The sequence below is a fragment of the Pristiophorus japonicus genome, chromosome 19 (assembly GCF_044704955.1).
Source record: "Pristiophorus japonicus isolate sPriJap1 chromosome 19, sPriJap1.hap1, whole genome shotgun sequence".
NCBI classification, from domain to species: domain Eukaryota; kingdom Metazoa; phylum Chordata; class Chondrichthyes; family Pristiophoridae; genus Pristiophorus; species Pristiophorus japonicus.
In genome coordinates, this window is record NC_091995.1 from 42,324,053 (window position 1) to 42,340,436 (window position 16,384).

Sequence of the window (16,384 nt, forward strand, 5' to 3'; positions counted from 1 at the left end):
AGCAAAAGAGCAGTTGGGCAGCCATGTCGTATAGGACGGCGGGCAGCCATGTTGGTAAAGGGCATGGGGGAACCATGTTGGTAAAAAGGAAGATGGTGATGGGAGATCAGGCCTGAGCCAGCCATATAATGTTGGGAACAAGCCTTCGCCCGATGTTAGTCATCATCATCATAGGCAGTCCCTCGGAGTCGAGGCGGACTTGCTTCCACCCTAAAAGTGAGTTCTCAGGTGACTGAACTGTCCAATTTGGGAATTACAGTCTCTGTCACAGGTGGGACAGAGAGTGGTTGAAGGAAAGGGTGGGTGAGGAGTCTGGTTTGCTGCACGCTCCTTCCGCTGCCTGCGCTTGTTTTCTGCATGCTCTCGGCGACGAGACTCGAGGTGCTCAGCAGGTAATCAGGAAGGCGAATGGAATGTTGGCCTTCATTGCGAGAGGGATGGAGTACAAAAGCAGGGAGGTCCTGCTGCAACTGTACAGGGTATTGGTGAGGCCGCACCTGGAGTACTGTGTGCAGTTTTGGTCACCTTACTTAAGGAAGGATATACTAGCTTTGAAGGGGGTACAGAGACGATTCACTGGGCTGATTCCGGAGATGAGGGGGTTACCTTATGATGATAGATTGAGTAGACTGGGTCTTTACTCGTTGGAGTTCAGAAGGATGAGGGGTGATCTTACAGAAACATTTAAAATAATGAAAGGGATAGACAAGATAGAGGCAGAGAGGTTGTTTCCACTGGTCGGGGAGACTAGAACTAGGAGACACAGCCTCAAAATACGGGGGAGACAATTTAAAACCGAGTTGAGAAGGAATTTCTTCTCCTAGAGGATTGTGAATCTGTGGAATTCTCTGCCCAAGGAAGCAGTTGAGGCTAGCTCATTGAATGTATTCAAATCACAGATAGATAGATTTTTAACCAATAAGGGAATTAAGGGTTATGGGGAGCAGGCGGGTAAGTGGAGCTGAGTCCAAGGCCAGATCAGCCATGATCTTGTTGAATGGCGGACAGGCTCGAGGGGCTAGATGGCCTACTCCTGTTCCTAATTCTTATGTTCTTATGTTCTTATGTTCTCCCGGATGCACTTCCTCCACTTAGGTGGTCTTTGACCAGGGATTCCCAGGTGTCGGTGGGGATGTTGCACTTTATCAGGGAGGCTTTGAGGGTGTCCTTGAAACATTTTCTCTGCCCACCTGGGGCTTGCTTGCTGTGAAGGAGTTCCGAGTAGAGCGCTTGCTTTGGGAGTCTTGTGTTGGGCATGCGAATAATGTGGCCTGCCCAGCGGAGCTGATCAAGTGTGGTCAGTGCTTCGATGCTGGGGATGTTGGCCTGGTCGAGGACGTTAACGTTGGTGCATCTGTCCTCCCAGGGGATTTGCAGAATCTTGCGGAGACATCGTTGGTGGTATTTCTTCAGCGCTATGATGTGTTTGCTGTATATGGTCCCACCCTCCTATACCCACCCTCCTATATGCCTCCTATCTCTGAGCCATATAGGAGGGTGGGTATCACTACTGCACTGTAGACCATAAGCTTGGTGCCAGATTTGAGGTCCTGGTCTTCAAACACTCTCTTCTTCAGGCAACACAATGTCTGCCCTTGCTGATAGTAGGCTCCCGAGGTATGGATAAAGGTCCCCGTTGTCCAGGGCCGTGCCGTTGATTTTGATGGATCGAGGGGCAGTGCTGTGTGGCGGGGTCAGGTTGGTGGAGGACCTTTGTCTTATGGATGTTTAGTGTAAAGCCCATGCTTTTGTGTGCCTTGGTGAAGATGTTGACGATGTTAGTAAATGGAGGCTGGCCCTTCATAGAATCAGAGAATGGTTACAGCACGGAAGAAGGCCATTCGACCCGTCGAGCCCGTGCCGACTCTCAGCGAGTCCCACTCCCCCGCCCTTTCCCCGTAGCTCTGCAATTTGTTTTCCTTCATACACATATCCAACTCCCTTTTGAATGCTGTGATTGAGTCTGCCTCCACTACCCTTTCAGGCCGTGCATTCCAGATCCTAACCACTCGCCTTTGGTTCCTTTGCCAATCACCTTGAATCTGTGTCCCCTAGTTCTCGACCCTTCCACCAATGGGAACAGTCTCTCTCGATCTACTCTGTCCAGACCCCTCATGATTTTAAACACCTCGATCAAATCTCCTCTCAACCTTCTCTGCTCCAAGGAGAACAACCCCAGTTTCTCCAGTCTACCCACGTAGCTGAAGTCCCTCATTCCTGGAATCATTCTCGTGAATCTTTTCTGTACTCTCTCTAAGGCCTTCACATCCTTCTGACAGTGCGGTGCCCAGAATTGGACACAATACTCCAGTTGGGGCCGAACCAGTGTTTTATACAGGTTCATCATACTTTCCACACTTTATATTCTATACCACTATTTATGAAGCCCAGGATCCCGCAAGCCATTTTAATCACTTTCTCAACCTGCCCTGCCACATTCAACGATTTGTGCACATATACCCCCAGATCTCTCTGTTCATGCACCCCCTTTAGGATTGTACCCTTCAGTTTATATTTCCTCTCCTCATTCTTTCTACCAAAATGTATCACTTCACACTTTTCTGTGTTAAATTTCATCTGCCACGTATCCGCCCATTCCACCAGCCTGTCTATGTCCTCTTGAAGTCTATCACTATCCTCCTCACTGTTCACTGTATTTACAAGTTTTGTGTCATCTGCAAATTTTGAAATTGTGCCCAGTACACCCACATCCAAGTAATTAATATATATCAAGAAAAGCAGTGGTCCTAGTACTGACCCCTGGGGAACACTACTGTATATCTTCCTCCAGTCTGAAAAACAACCCTTCAGCAGCTTTAATGGTAAAGATTAGTTCAACTGAACACTGTCCCAAGACTCTCCAGTGGCCCAGTTAACAGAAGCATGAAAGGATGAGACAGGCAGTTTTGAGTAGTTATGGGAACATAGATACAAGATTTGCAACAAGAAAGATTTGTGTTTATACAGCGCCTTTCATGATCTCAGGCTGTCTCAACTCACTTCACAGACAATGGCGTATTTATGAAGTGTAGTCACTGTTTCATAGATTCATAGAAATTTACAGCACGGAAGGAGGCCATTTCGGCCCATCGTGTCCACACCGGCCGACAAAGAGCTATCCAGCCTAATCCCACTTTCTAGCTCTAGGTCCGTAACCCTGCAGGTTACGGCACTTCAAATGCACATCCAAGTACTTTTTAAATGCGGTGAGGGTTTCTGCCTCTACCACCCTTTCAGGCAGTGAGTTCCAGACCCCCACCACCCTCTGGGTGAAGAAATTTCCCCTCAAATCCCCTCTAAACCTTCTCCCAATTACTTTAAATGTATGCCCCCTGGTTGTTGACCCCTCTGCTAAGGGAACTAGGTCCTTCCTATCCACTTCATTTGGAAAGACATGGATTAATCAAGGACAGTCAGCATGGATTTGTTAAGGTCATGTCTGACTAACTTGATTTAATTTTTTGAGGAGGTAACAAGGAGGGTCGATGAGGGCAGTGCACTTGATGTAGTGTAGTAAGACGAAGTATATGGATTTTAGCAAGGCTTTTGATAAGGTCCCACATGGCAGACTGGTCACGAAAGTAAAAGCTCACGGGATCCAGGGCAAAGTGGCAAGTTGGATCCAAAATTGGCTCAGAGGCAGGAAGCAAAGGGTAATGGTTGATGGGTGTTTTTGTGACTGGAAGGCTGTTTCCAGTGAGGTTCCGCAGGACTCAGTACTAGGTCCCTTGCTTTTTGTAGTATATATCAATGATTTAGACTTAAATGTATGATTAAGAGTTTTGCAGATGATATAAAAATTAGCCGTGTGGTTGATAATGAAGAAGAAAGCTGCAGACTGCAGGAAGATATCAATGAACTGGTCAGCTGGGCAGAATTTAATCTGGAGAAGTGTGAGGTAATGCACTTGGGGAGGGCTAATAAGAAAAGGGAATACACGTTAAATGTGTCATGTATGTACTTTTGGGATCACTAGCCACTAGATGGCATCACTGTTGGAGGCCATTGGGCTGCTCGCACGTGTGTGCAGCCCAAGTATAAAAGGCCAGCCATTTTGTATGTTAGTCACTTTGGGCCTTAATAAAACAGAGCCAAGGTTATACCTCTTGGAGTTAAACAGTAGTCAGTCGAACAGTTATTGCATACACAACACTTGGCGACGAGGCAACATGAACCTTTGCATGCAAAAATGAGCACAATTGGATTGTTGGAGCGATTTGTGGAAGGAGAAGATTGGGCAGACTTTGTGAGCCGTTTGAGCCAGTTCTTTGTGGCCAACAAAATGGAGGAGGTTGGCGACGCAGATTGGTGCCGGGTGGTGTTCCTCACGGTTTACAGTCCAAAAATTTATGGTCTGATAAAGAATTTACTCCTACCTGTAAGTCCAACAGAGAAGACATATGAAGAATTGTGTACACTGGTACAGGACTACCGTAAGTCAGACAAAGGCATCATCATTCGCTCAGAGGGCCAGAATGCGGTGGAATTCGTTGCTGACCTGCGACGTCTAGCGGGACCATGTAAGTTCAGGGCTATGTTGGAAGACATGCTGTGGGACTTCTTTGTAATCGGCATCAACCACGAGGTGATCCTGTGTAAACTACTGGCGGTGGGGACGTTGGACTTGAACAGGGCCATCACGATCGCTCAGTCGCATGACGACGGATAGAAGTCTAAAGTAGATATCAGTAAAAAATCGAAACACAGCAAGTACTGTAAATATGATTGATTTGACGTTTGGCAGAGCAGCACATGGCAGGGCCTACCTGACTGCGTACGTGAAACCTGTGGCTGCCCAAAGTCCGCCAGCGGGAATGCATCCGATTTCTCCGTGTTGGCGTTGTGGGGGCAATCACTGGCACCAGCAGTGCCGATTTAAGCAATATAGTTGCAAAGGCTGTCTGAGAGTGGTGCATCTCCAGCGCACGTGTCCGCAGATGAGCAAGCGTGCTGCGACACACCACGTGGAGGATGATGGTCAGACTAGCGCGGATCCGGATACGCATCCGAGATACCGGAGGAGGAAGTGTATGGACTGTACTCGTTTCTAACTCAGAGCAAACCGATAATGATCAACGTGAAATTTAATGGGGTGCCGGTATCGATGGAATTGGACACGGGGGTGAGTCAATCGATAATGAGCCAGAGGGCATTCGACAAGCTGTGGGATACTAAGGCTGTGAGACCCAGGCTGAGTCCAGTCAATACCAAGTTGCGCACGTACACCAAAGAACTCATAACGGTGATTGGCAGTGCCACAATTAAAGTGTCGTATGATGGTGTGGTTCATGAGTTACCGCTGTGGATTGTCCCAGGCAATGGCCCAACTCTGTTCGGCAGGAGCTGACTTGAGAAAATTCAGATGTAATTGGAATGACATCAAGACATTGTTGTCGAAGGAAATACATGTGTCCAAGTACTGAGCAGGTTCTCCTCGCTGTTCGAACCAGGCATCGGCAACTTCACGGGAGCCAAGGTGCAGATCCATTTGGACGCGGATGCAAGACCCGCCCATCATAAAACTCAGGCAGTTCCGTATATGATGAGGGAGAAGGTCGAAATCGAACTGGACAGACTCCAGCGTGAAGGGATCATATCACTGGTTGAATTTAATGCATGGGCCAGCCCCATTGTTCCTGTGCTGAAAAGTGATGGCACAGTCAGAATCTGTGGCGACTACAAGGCTACGTATAACAGGGTTTCGAAACAGGATTAGTACCCATTACTGAAGGCTGATGACTTGTTTGCAATGCTAGGCGGGGGGAAGTCGTTCACCAAACTGGACTTGACGTCGGCCTACATGTCAAAGGAACTGGTCAAGACGTTGAAGAGACTTATGTGTATTAACACGCATAAAGGACTGTTTATTTATCACAAGTGCCCTTTTGGGATTTGCTTGGCTGCAGCAATATTTCAGAGGAACATGGAGAGTCTACTGAAGTCCATTCCCAGAACCGTCGTGTTCCAAGGTGACATCCTGATCACAGGTCGTGACTCCAAGGAACATCTGAACAACCTGGAAGAGGTTCTACATCGTCTGGACAAAGTGGGACTCAGACTGAAACGCTCGAAGTGCGTCTTCATGGCACCAGAGGTCGAATTCCTGGGGAGGAAAATTGCTGCTGACGGCATCAAGCCCACAGACGTGAAAACCAAGGCCATCAAGAATGCACCCAAGCCGCAGAATGTGACGGAGCTGTGTTCGATCCTGGGTCTACTCAATTACTTCGGTAACTTCCCATCTAAATTGAGCACCTTATTAGAACCATTGCACATGCTGCTAAGAAAAGGCGACAACTGGGTGTGGGGTGCATCTCAAGGCAGAGCTTTTGAGAAAGCTACTAATCTGCTTTGCTCTAACAAGCTGCTGGTACATTATGACCCATGTAAACGTTTAGTATTGGCCTGTGATGCTTTGTCATATGGAACTGGTTGCGTACTCCAACAAGCTAATGAGTCGGGTAAACTACAACTAATCGCGTATGCTTCAAAAAGTTTGTCTAAAGCCGAAAGAGCCTACAGCATGGTAGAGAAAGAAGCATTAACCTGTGTGTATGGGGTTAAAAAGATGCATCAGTTGGTCTTCGGTTTGAACTGGAGACAGATCACAAGCCGCTCATTTCTCTGTTCTCTGAAAACAAAGATATCAATACCAATGCTTCATCCCGCATCCAGAGGTGGGCGCTGACATTATCCGCTTATGATTATGTCATTTGCCATAGACCTGGCACTGAGAATTGTGCCGCTGCTTTGAGCCGTCTGCCGTTGCCCACAACCGGCGGAACTATTGTTAGTTATGGATGCTTTTGAAAGTGAAGGAACCCCTGTCACGGCTCAACAAGTTAAGACCTGGACCAGCCAGGACCCGATTTTATTGGTGGTGAAGAGTTGCATCCTCAAAGGTGATTGGTCTGCCATACCCAAGCAAATGTGCGAGGAGGCCAAACCTTACATTCGTCGCAAAGACGAACTGTCTATTCAGTTGGATTGTATACTGTGGGACAATCGTGTTGTTGTGCCCAAGAAAGGGAGAGGGAAATTTGTACGTGAGCTACATAGCACACATCCCGGCATTGTAATGATGAAAGCCATTGCCAGGTCTCATGTATGGTGACCGGGAATTGACTCTGAGCGGGAATCATGCGTGCATCAGTGCAACACTTGCATGCAGCTCAGCAAAGCACCAGCGGAATCGCCGCTGAGTCTATGGTCGTCGCAGTCGAAATCATAGACTTTGCAGGTCCCTTCCTGGGGAAGATGTTTTTAGTTGTGGTGGATCCATATTCGAAGTGGATAGAGTATATAATCATGTCATCCAGCACATCCACAGCTACCATTGAGAATCTCAGTGTCATGTTTGCGACACATGGTCTGCCTGACATCGTTGTTAGCGACAACAAATCGTGCTTCACCAGTCAGGAGTTTCAAGAGTTCATGAAACTCAATGGTATCAAACATGTAAGGTCAGCACCGTTCAAATCTGCATCCAATGGGCAAGCAGAACATAGAAACATAGAAAATAGGTGCAAGAGTAGGCCATTCGGCCCTTCGAGCCTGCACCGCCATTCAATGAGATCATGGCTGATCATTCCCTCAGTATCCCTTTCCTGCTTTCTCTCCATACCCCTTGATCCCTTTAGCCGTAAGGGCCATATCTAACTCCCTCTTGAATATATCCAATGAACTGGCATCAACAACTCTCTGCGGTAGGGAATTCCACAGGTTAACAACTCTCTGAATGAAGAAGTTTCTCCTCATCTCAGTCCTAAATAGCCTACTCGTTATCCTTAGACTGTGTCCCCTGGTTCTGGACTTCCCCAAAATCGGGATCATTCTTCCCGCATCTAACCTGTCAAGTCCCGTCAGAATCTTATATGTTTCTATGAGATCCCCTCTCATCCTTCTAAACTCCAGTGTATAAAGGCCCAGTCGATCCAGTCTCTCCTCATATGTCAGTCCAGTCATCCAGGGAATCAGTCTGGTGAACCTTCGCTGCACTCCCTCAATAGCAAGAACGTCCTTCTTCAGATTAGGAGACCAAAACTGAACACAATATTCCAGGTGAGGCCTCACCAAGGCCCTGTACAGTTGCAGTAAGACCTCTCTGCTCCTATACTCAAATCCCCTAGCTATGAAGGCCAACATACCATTTGCCTTCTTCACCGCCTGCTGTACCTACATAAGAACATAAGAATTAGGAACAGGAGTAGACCATCTAGCCCCTCGAGCCTGCTCCGCCATTCAACAAGATCATGGCTGATCTGGCCGTGGACTCAGCTCCACTTACCTGCCCGCTCCCCATAACCCTTAATTCCCTTATTGGTTAAAAATCTATCTATCTGTGATTTGAATACATTCAATGAACTAGCCTCAACTGCTTCCTTGGGCAGAGAATTCCACAGATTCACAACCCTCTGGGAGAAGAAATTCCTTCTCAACTCGGTTTTAAATTGTCTCCCCCGTATTTTGAGGCTGTGCCCCCTAGTTCTAGTCTCCGCGACCAGTGGAAACAACCTCTCTACCTCTATCTTGTCAATCCCTTTCATTATTTTAAATGTTTCTATAAGATCACCCCTCATCCTTCTGAACTCCAACGAGTAAAGACGCAGTCTACTCAATCTATCATCATAAGGTAACCCCCTCATCTCCGGAATCAGCCTAGTGAATCGTCTCTGTACCCCCTCCAAAACTAGTATATCCTTCCTTAAGAAAGGTTACCAAAACTGCACGCAGTACTCCAGGTGCGGCCTCACCAATACACTATACAGTTTCAGCAGGACCTCCCTGCTTTTGTACTCCATCCCTCTCACAATGAAGGCCAACATTCCATTCGCCTTCCTGATTACCTGCTGCACCTGCAAACTAACTTTTTGGGATTCATGCACAAGGACCCCCAGGTCCCTCTGCACCGCAGCATGTTGTAATTTCTCCCCATTCAAATAATATTCCCTTTTACTGTTTTTTTTTCCAAGGTGGATGACATTTTCCGACATTGTATTCCATCTGCCAAACCTTAGCCCATTCGCTTAACCTATCTAAATCTCTTTGCAGCCTCTCTGTGTCCTCTACACAACCCGCTTTCCCACTAATCTTTGTGTCATCTGCAAATTTTGTCTGTCCTCTCTTCCAGGTCATCTATGTATATTGTAAACAGTTGTGGTCCCAGCACCGATCCCTGTGGCACACCACTAACCACCGATTTCCAACCCGAAAAGGACCCATTTATCCCGACTCTCTGCTTTCTGTTAGCCAGCCAATTCTCTATGCTCATACATTTCCTCTGACTCCGAGTACCTTTATCTTCTGCAGTAACCTTTTGTGTGGCACCTTATCGAATGCCTTTTGGAAATCTAAATACACCACATCCATCGGTACACCTCTATCCACCATGCTCATTATAACCTCAAAGAATTCCAGTAAATTAGTTAAACATGATTTCCCCTTCATGAATCCATGCTGCGTCTGCTTGATTGCACTATTCTTATCTAGATGTCCCGCTATTTCTTCCTTAATGATAGCTTCAAACATTTTCCCCACTACAGATGTTAAACTAACCAGCCTATAGTTACCTGCCTTTTGTCTGCCCTCTTTTTTAAACAGAGGCATTACATTAGCTGCTTTCCAATCCGCTCGTACCTCCCCAGAGTCCAGAGAATTTTGGTAGATTATAACGAATGCATCTGCTATAACTTCCGCCATCTCTTTTAATACCCTGGGATGCATTTCATCAGGACCAGAGGACTTGTCTACCTTGAGTCCCATGAGCCTGTCCAGCACTACCCCCCCTAGTGATGGTGATTGTCTCAAGGTCCTCCCTTCCCACATTCCCGTGACCAGCAATTTTTGGCATGGTTTTTGTGTCTTCCACTGTGAAGACCGAAGCAAAATAATTGTTTAAGGTCTCAGCCATTTTCACATTTCCCATTATTAAATCCCCCTTCGCATCTTCTCATCTGCATGCCAACTTTCAATGACTGATGTACCAGGACACCCAGGTCTCGTTGCACCTCCCCTTTTCCTAATCTACCGCCATTCAGATAATATTCTGCCTTCGTGTTTTTGCCCCCAAAGTGGATAATCTCACATTTATCCACATTATACTGCATCTGCCATGTATTTGCCCACTCACCTAACCTGTCCAAGTCACCCTGCAGCCTCTGAGCATCCTCACAGCTCACACCGCCCCCCAGTTTAGTGTCAACTGCAAACTTGGAGAGATTCCTTCATCTAAATCATTAATGTATATTGTAAAGAACTGGGGTCCCAGCACTGAGCCTGGCGGCACCCCACTAGTCACTGCCTGCCATTCTGAAAAGGACCCGTTTATCCCGATTTTTTGCTTCCTGTCTGCCAACCAGTTCTGTATTCACATCAGTACATTACCCCCAATACCATGTGCTTTGATTTTGCACACCAATCTCTTGTGTGGGACCTTGTCAAAAGCCTTTTGAAAGTCCAAATACACCATATCCACTGGTTCTCCCTTGTCCACTCTACTAGTTAAATCCTCAAAAAATTCCAGAAGATTTGCTGTCCAAATCATAAAGCAGAATATAAAGCGAGTAACCCAAGGGTCACTGCAGACCTGCCTGTCATGGATACTGCTTAGTTACAGGACAAGACCACACACGCTTGCCATGGTCTCACCTGCTGAACTAATGATGAAGAGAGGTCTTAAGACCAAGCTATCTCTTGTACACCCTGACTTGAATAATCATGTTGAATATAGAAGACAAAGTCAGCAAGGGTATCACGATCGTGCAGCTGTGTCACATGATATTTCTGTAAATGATCCTGTATATGTTCTGAATTATGGTCAGGGTCCTAAGTGGATCGCTGGAACTGTCAAGGCCAGGAGGGCAAGAGTTTTTATTGTCAAGCTCAAAAATGGGTAAACATGCAGGAAACATATGGATCAGACAAAGCTGCAGCACACAGACGAACTGGAACAGTCGGAGGAAGAGACAATCGACAACCAACCAACCTACCCCCAGTCAACAGAGGTCATCAGTGAATCGGGACTTTCAATCACTGACATGTTCAATGAAAATGGACTTTCAATCCCTGACATTGGCCATTGCCACACCCACCAGGTCAGCCACCCAGCCACCAGTCACAGCAGACTCTGAACACTCACCCAAGGCTGGAGTTGAACTGAGACGGTCAACCGGGAGTGTAAAACACTGGACCGTCTCAATTTGTAATACCTCAGAGCGGGGTATTGTCATTTATGTATTTTGGGATCACAAGCCACTAGATGGCATCACTGTTGGATGCCATTGGGCTGCACGCACGTGTGTGCAGCCCAAGTATAAAAGGCCAGCCATTTGGTATATTAGTCACTTTGGGCCTTAATAAAGCAGAGCCAAGGTTATACCTCTTGGGGTTAAACAGTACTCAGTCTAACAATTATTGCATACACAACAAAATGGTAGGACACTGAGAAGTGTTGAGGAACAAAGAGACCTTGGAGTGCAGGTCCACAGGTCCCTGAAGGTAGCAGGCCAGGTAGATAAGGTGATTAAGGAGGCATACGGAATACTTGCCTTTATTAGCCAAGGCATAGAATACAAGAGCAGGAAGGTTATGCTTGAACTGTATAAAAGCTAGAGTACTGCGTGCAGTTCTGGTCACCGCATTACAGGAAAGATGTGATTCCACTATAGAGAGTACAGAGGAGATTTTCAAGAATGTTGCCTGGACTGAAGAATTTTAGCTATGAGGAAAGATTGGGTAGGCTGGGTCTGTTTTCTTTGGAACAGAGGAGGCCGAGGGGAGACCTTATTAAGATGGTTAAGATGTTTAAAATTATGATAGGTCGAGATAGAGTTAATAGGAAGGACCTATTTCCCTTAGCAGAAGGGTCAACAGCCAGGAGGCATAAATTTCAAGTAATTGGAAGTAGGTTTAGAGGCGATTTATGGGGAAATTATTTCAGCGAGAGGGTGGTGGGGGCGGTCTGGAACTCACTGCCTGAAAGAATGGTAGAGGCAGAAACCTTCAACACATTTAAAAAGTACTTAATTATGCACTTGAAGTGCCGTAGCCTACAGGACTACGGACCGAGAGCTGGAAAGTGGGATTAAGATGGATAGCTCTTGGTCAGCTGGCGTGGAAACGATGGGCCGAAATGGCCTCCTTCTGTGCTGTAAATTTCTATGATTATATGAAATCTCTCGACCTCTCCACCAGCTCTGCTGTCAGACTGCTTGTTCGACATTCAGTCCTGAATAAACCATCGCTTCCTCCAGCTAAAATATTGGGGAGATCGAAGCGTTCATCTTTGTCCCTCGCCACATGACTCTGTAACGTCTCCACCCAACTCCCCACCCTACAGCACCCAACTCCCCACCCTCACTACCCAACTCCCCACCCTCAGCACCCAACTCCCCACCCTCACTACCCAACTCCCCACCCTCACTACCCAACTCCCCACCCTCTCCACCCAGCTCCCCACCCTCACTACCCAACTCCCCACCCTCAGCACCCAGCTCCCCACCCTCAGCACCCAACTCCCCACCCTCAGCACCCAACTCCCCACCCTCACTACCCAACTCCCCACCCTCACTACCCAACTCCCCACCCTCAGCACCCAGCTCCCCACCCTCAGCACCCAACTCCCCACCCTCAGCACCCAACTCCCCACCCTCACTACCCAACTCCCCACCCTCACTACCCAACTCCCCACCCTCAGCACCCAGCTCCCCACCCTCAGCACCCAACTCCCCACCCTCAGCTCCCAACTCCCCACCCTCAGCACCTAACTCCCCACCCTCAGCACCCAACTCCCCACCCTCACTACCCAACTCCCCACCCTCTCCAAACCAGCTTCCCACCCTCAGCACCCAACTCCCCACCCTCAGCACCCAACTCCCCACCCTCAGCACCCAACTCCCCACCCTCACTACCCAACTCCCCACCCTCAGCACCCAGCTCCCCACCCTCAGCACCCAACTCCCCACCCTCAGCTCCCAACTCCCCACCCTCACTACCCAACTCCCCACCCTCACTACCCAACTCCCCACCCTCAGCTCCCAACTCCCCACCCTCAGCACCTAACTCCCCACCCTCAGCACCCAACTCCCCACCCTCACTACCCAACTCCCCACCCTCAGCTCCCAACTCCCCACCCTCAGCACCCAGCTCCCCACCCTCAGCACCCAGCTCCCCACCCTCAGCACCCAACTCCCCACCCTCAGCTCCCAACTCCCCACCCTCAGCACCTAACTCCCCACCCTCAGCACCCAACTCCCCACCCTCACTACCCAACTCCCCACCCTCTCCACCCAGCTCCCCACCCTCACTACCCAACTCCCCACCCTCACTACCCAACTCCCCACCCTCACTACCCAACTCCCCACCCTCAGCTCCCAACTCCCCACCCTCAGCACCCAACTCCCCACCCTCACTACCCAACTCCCCACCCTCACTACCCAACTCCCCACCCTCTCCACCCAGCCCCCCACCCTCACTACCCAACTCCCCACCCTCAGCACCCAACTCCCCACCCTCAGCACCCAACTCCCCACCCTCACTACCCAACTCCCCACCTTCACTACCCAACTCCCCACCCTCACTACCCAACTCCCCACCCTCACTACCCAACTCCCCACCCTCAGCACCCAACTCCCCACCCTCAGCACCCAACTCCCCACCCTCACTACCCAACTCTCCACCCAGCTCCCCACCCTCACTACCGAACTCCCCACCCTCACTACCCAACTCCCCACCCTCACTACCCAACTCTCCACCCTCACTACCGAACTCCCCACCCTCACTACCCAACTCCCCACCCTCACTACCAAACTCCCCACCCTCACTACCCAACTCCCCACCCTCACTACCCAACTCCCCACCCTCACTACCCAACTCCCCACCCTCACTACCCAACTCCCCACTCTCACCACCCAACTCCCCACGTTCACTACCCAACTCCCCACCTTCACTACCCAACTCCCCACCCTCACTACCCAACTCCCCACCCTCACTACCCAACTCCCCACCCTCTCCACCCAGCTCCCCACCCTCACTACCCAACTCCCCACCCTCAGCACCCAACTCCCCACCCTCAGCTCCCAGCTCCCCACCCTCACTACCCAACTCCCCACCCTCTCCACCCAACTCCTCACCCTCACTACCCAACTCCCCACCCTCAGCACCCAACTCCTCACCCTCACTACCCAACTCCCCACCTTCACTACCCAACTCCCCACCCTCACTACCCAACTCCCCACCCTCACTACCCAACTCCCCACCCTCACTACCCAACTCCCCACCCTCACTACCCAACTCCCCACCCTCACTATCCAACTCCCCACCTTCACTACCCAACTCCCCACCCTCACTACCCAGCTCCGCACCCTCACTACCCAACTCCCCACCCTCACTACCCAACTCCCCACCCTCACTACCCAACTCCCCACCCTCACTATCCAACTCCCCACCTTCACTACCCAACTCCCCACCCTCACTACCCAACTCCCCACCCTCATTACCCAACTCCCCACCCTCACTACCCAGCTCCGCACCCTCACTATCCAACTCCCCACCTTCACTACCCAACTCCCCACCCTCACTACCCAACTCCCCACCCTCAGCACCCAACTCCTCACCCTCACTACCCAACTCCCCACCTTCACTACCCAACTCCCCACCCTCACTACCCAACTCCCCACCCTCAGCACCCAACTCCTCACCCTCACTACCCAACTCCCCACCTTCACTACCCAACTCCCCACCCTCACTACCCAACTCCCCACCCTCACTACCCAACTCCCCACCCTCACTACCCAACTCCCCACCCTCACTACCCAACTCCCCACCCTCACTATCCAACTCCCCACCTTCACTACCCAACTCCCCACCCTCACTACCCAACTCCCCACCCTCATTACCCAACTCCCCACCTTCACTACCCAACTCCCCACCCTCACTACCCAACTCCCCACCCTCATTACCCAACTCCCCACCCTCACTACCCAACTCCCCACCTTCACTACCCAACTCCCCACCCTCACTACCCAACTCCCCACCCTCAATACCCAACTCCCCACCCTCACTACCCAACTCCCCACCCTCATTACCCAACTCCCCACCTTCACTACCCAGCTCCGCACCCTCACTACCCAACTCCCCACCCTCACTACCCAACTCCCCACCCTCAGCACCCAACTCCTCACCCTCACTACCCAACTCCCCACCTTCACTACCCAACTCCCCACCCTCACTACCCAACTCCCCACCCTCACTACCCAACTCCCCACCCTCACTACCCAACTCCCCACCCTCACTACCCAACTCCCCACCCTCACTATCCAACTCCCCACCTTCACTACCCAACTCCCCACCCTCACTACCCAACTCCCCACCCTCACTACCCAACTCCCCACCCTCATTACCCAACTCCCCACCCTCACTACCCAACTCCCCACCTTCACTACCCAACTCCCCACCCTCACTACCCAACTCCCCACCCTCAATACCCAACTCCCCACCCTCACTACCCAACTCCCCACCCTCATTACCCAACTCCCCACCTTCACTACCCAGCTCCGCACCCTCACTACCCAACTCCCCACCCTCACTACCCAACTCCCCACCCTCACTACCCAACTCCCCACCCTCATTACCCAACTCCCCACCCTCACTACCCAACTCCCCACCTTCACTACCCAACTCCCCACCCTCACTACCCAACTCCCCACCCTCAATACCCAACTCCCCACCCTCACTACCCAACTCCCCACCCTCATTACCCAACTCCCCACCTTCACTACCCAGCTCCGCACCCTCACCCGTGACTCTATTCCTGCCGAAGATGCTGGGTCTAATCATATCATGAAGCAACTCGCGACTGATCCAAGAGCTGATATTGGGCACGCTGTCCGGCAGCTGGATACGCGGTCATGGGATAACGGGAAGCAGTGGAGTGGCTCATGAACATACACATGGTAGCCCTTGCTGTGCCTGTGGGTGATGTCACCCAAGAGGGCATCATGTAGACGAGGAAGAGGGGCCGACTCAAGGGGAGGGGAGAGAAGCCAACATTCGAGATGTGCTGGTTTTGGGGAATCAAGGGATATATAGTGCAGGAAAGTGGAGTTGAGGTAGAAGATCAGCCATAAGAACAGAAGAACAGAAGAAATAGCAGCAGGAGTAGGCCATACAGCCCCTCGAGCCTGCTCCGTCATTTAATACAATCATGGCTGATCTGATCATAGACTCAGCTCCACTTCCCTGCCCGCTCCCCATAACCCCTTATCCCTTTATCGTTTAAGAAACTGTCTGATCAGCCATGGTCTTATTAAATGCTGTAAAAGCCCGATTGCCCGTTGAGAAGGATCGTTAACGCTCGGCGAAAGAAACAGGCGAGAATTTCCATTTT

The 16,384-nt window shown here is 50.2% G+C and overlaps 1 protein-coding gene across 5 annotated transcripts in view; it reads left to right on the forward strand.

Moving 5' to 3' along the window:
- Nucleotides 1-60: 60 nt before the first annotated feature.
- The window catches only part of rxrba (retinoid x receptor, beta a), a 112,838-nt gene continuing 96,514 nt past the window's right edge, over nucleotides 61-16,384 (forward strand). For 2 of the 5 annotated variants that reach the window (XM_070861448.1, XM_070861456.1), the window contains exon 1: nucleotides 62-228. In XM_070861448.1, coding sequence (XP_070717549.1) covers nucleotides 129-228 — 100 coding nt within the window. In that variant the 5' untranslated portion in view covers nucleotides 62-128. Of the gene's footprint in view, nucleotides 229-16,384 lie in introns of all 5 variants that reach the window. The other 3 variants (XM_070861452.1, XM_070861451.1, XM_070861450.1) reach the window with 3 other exon arrangements.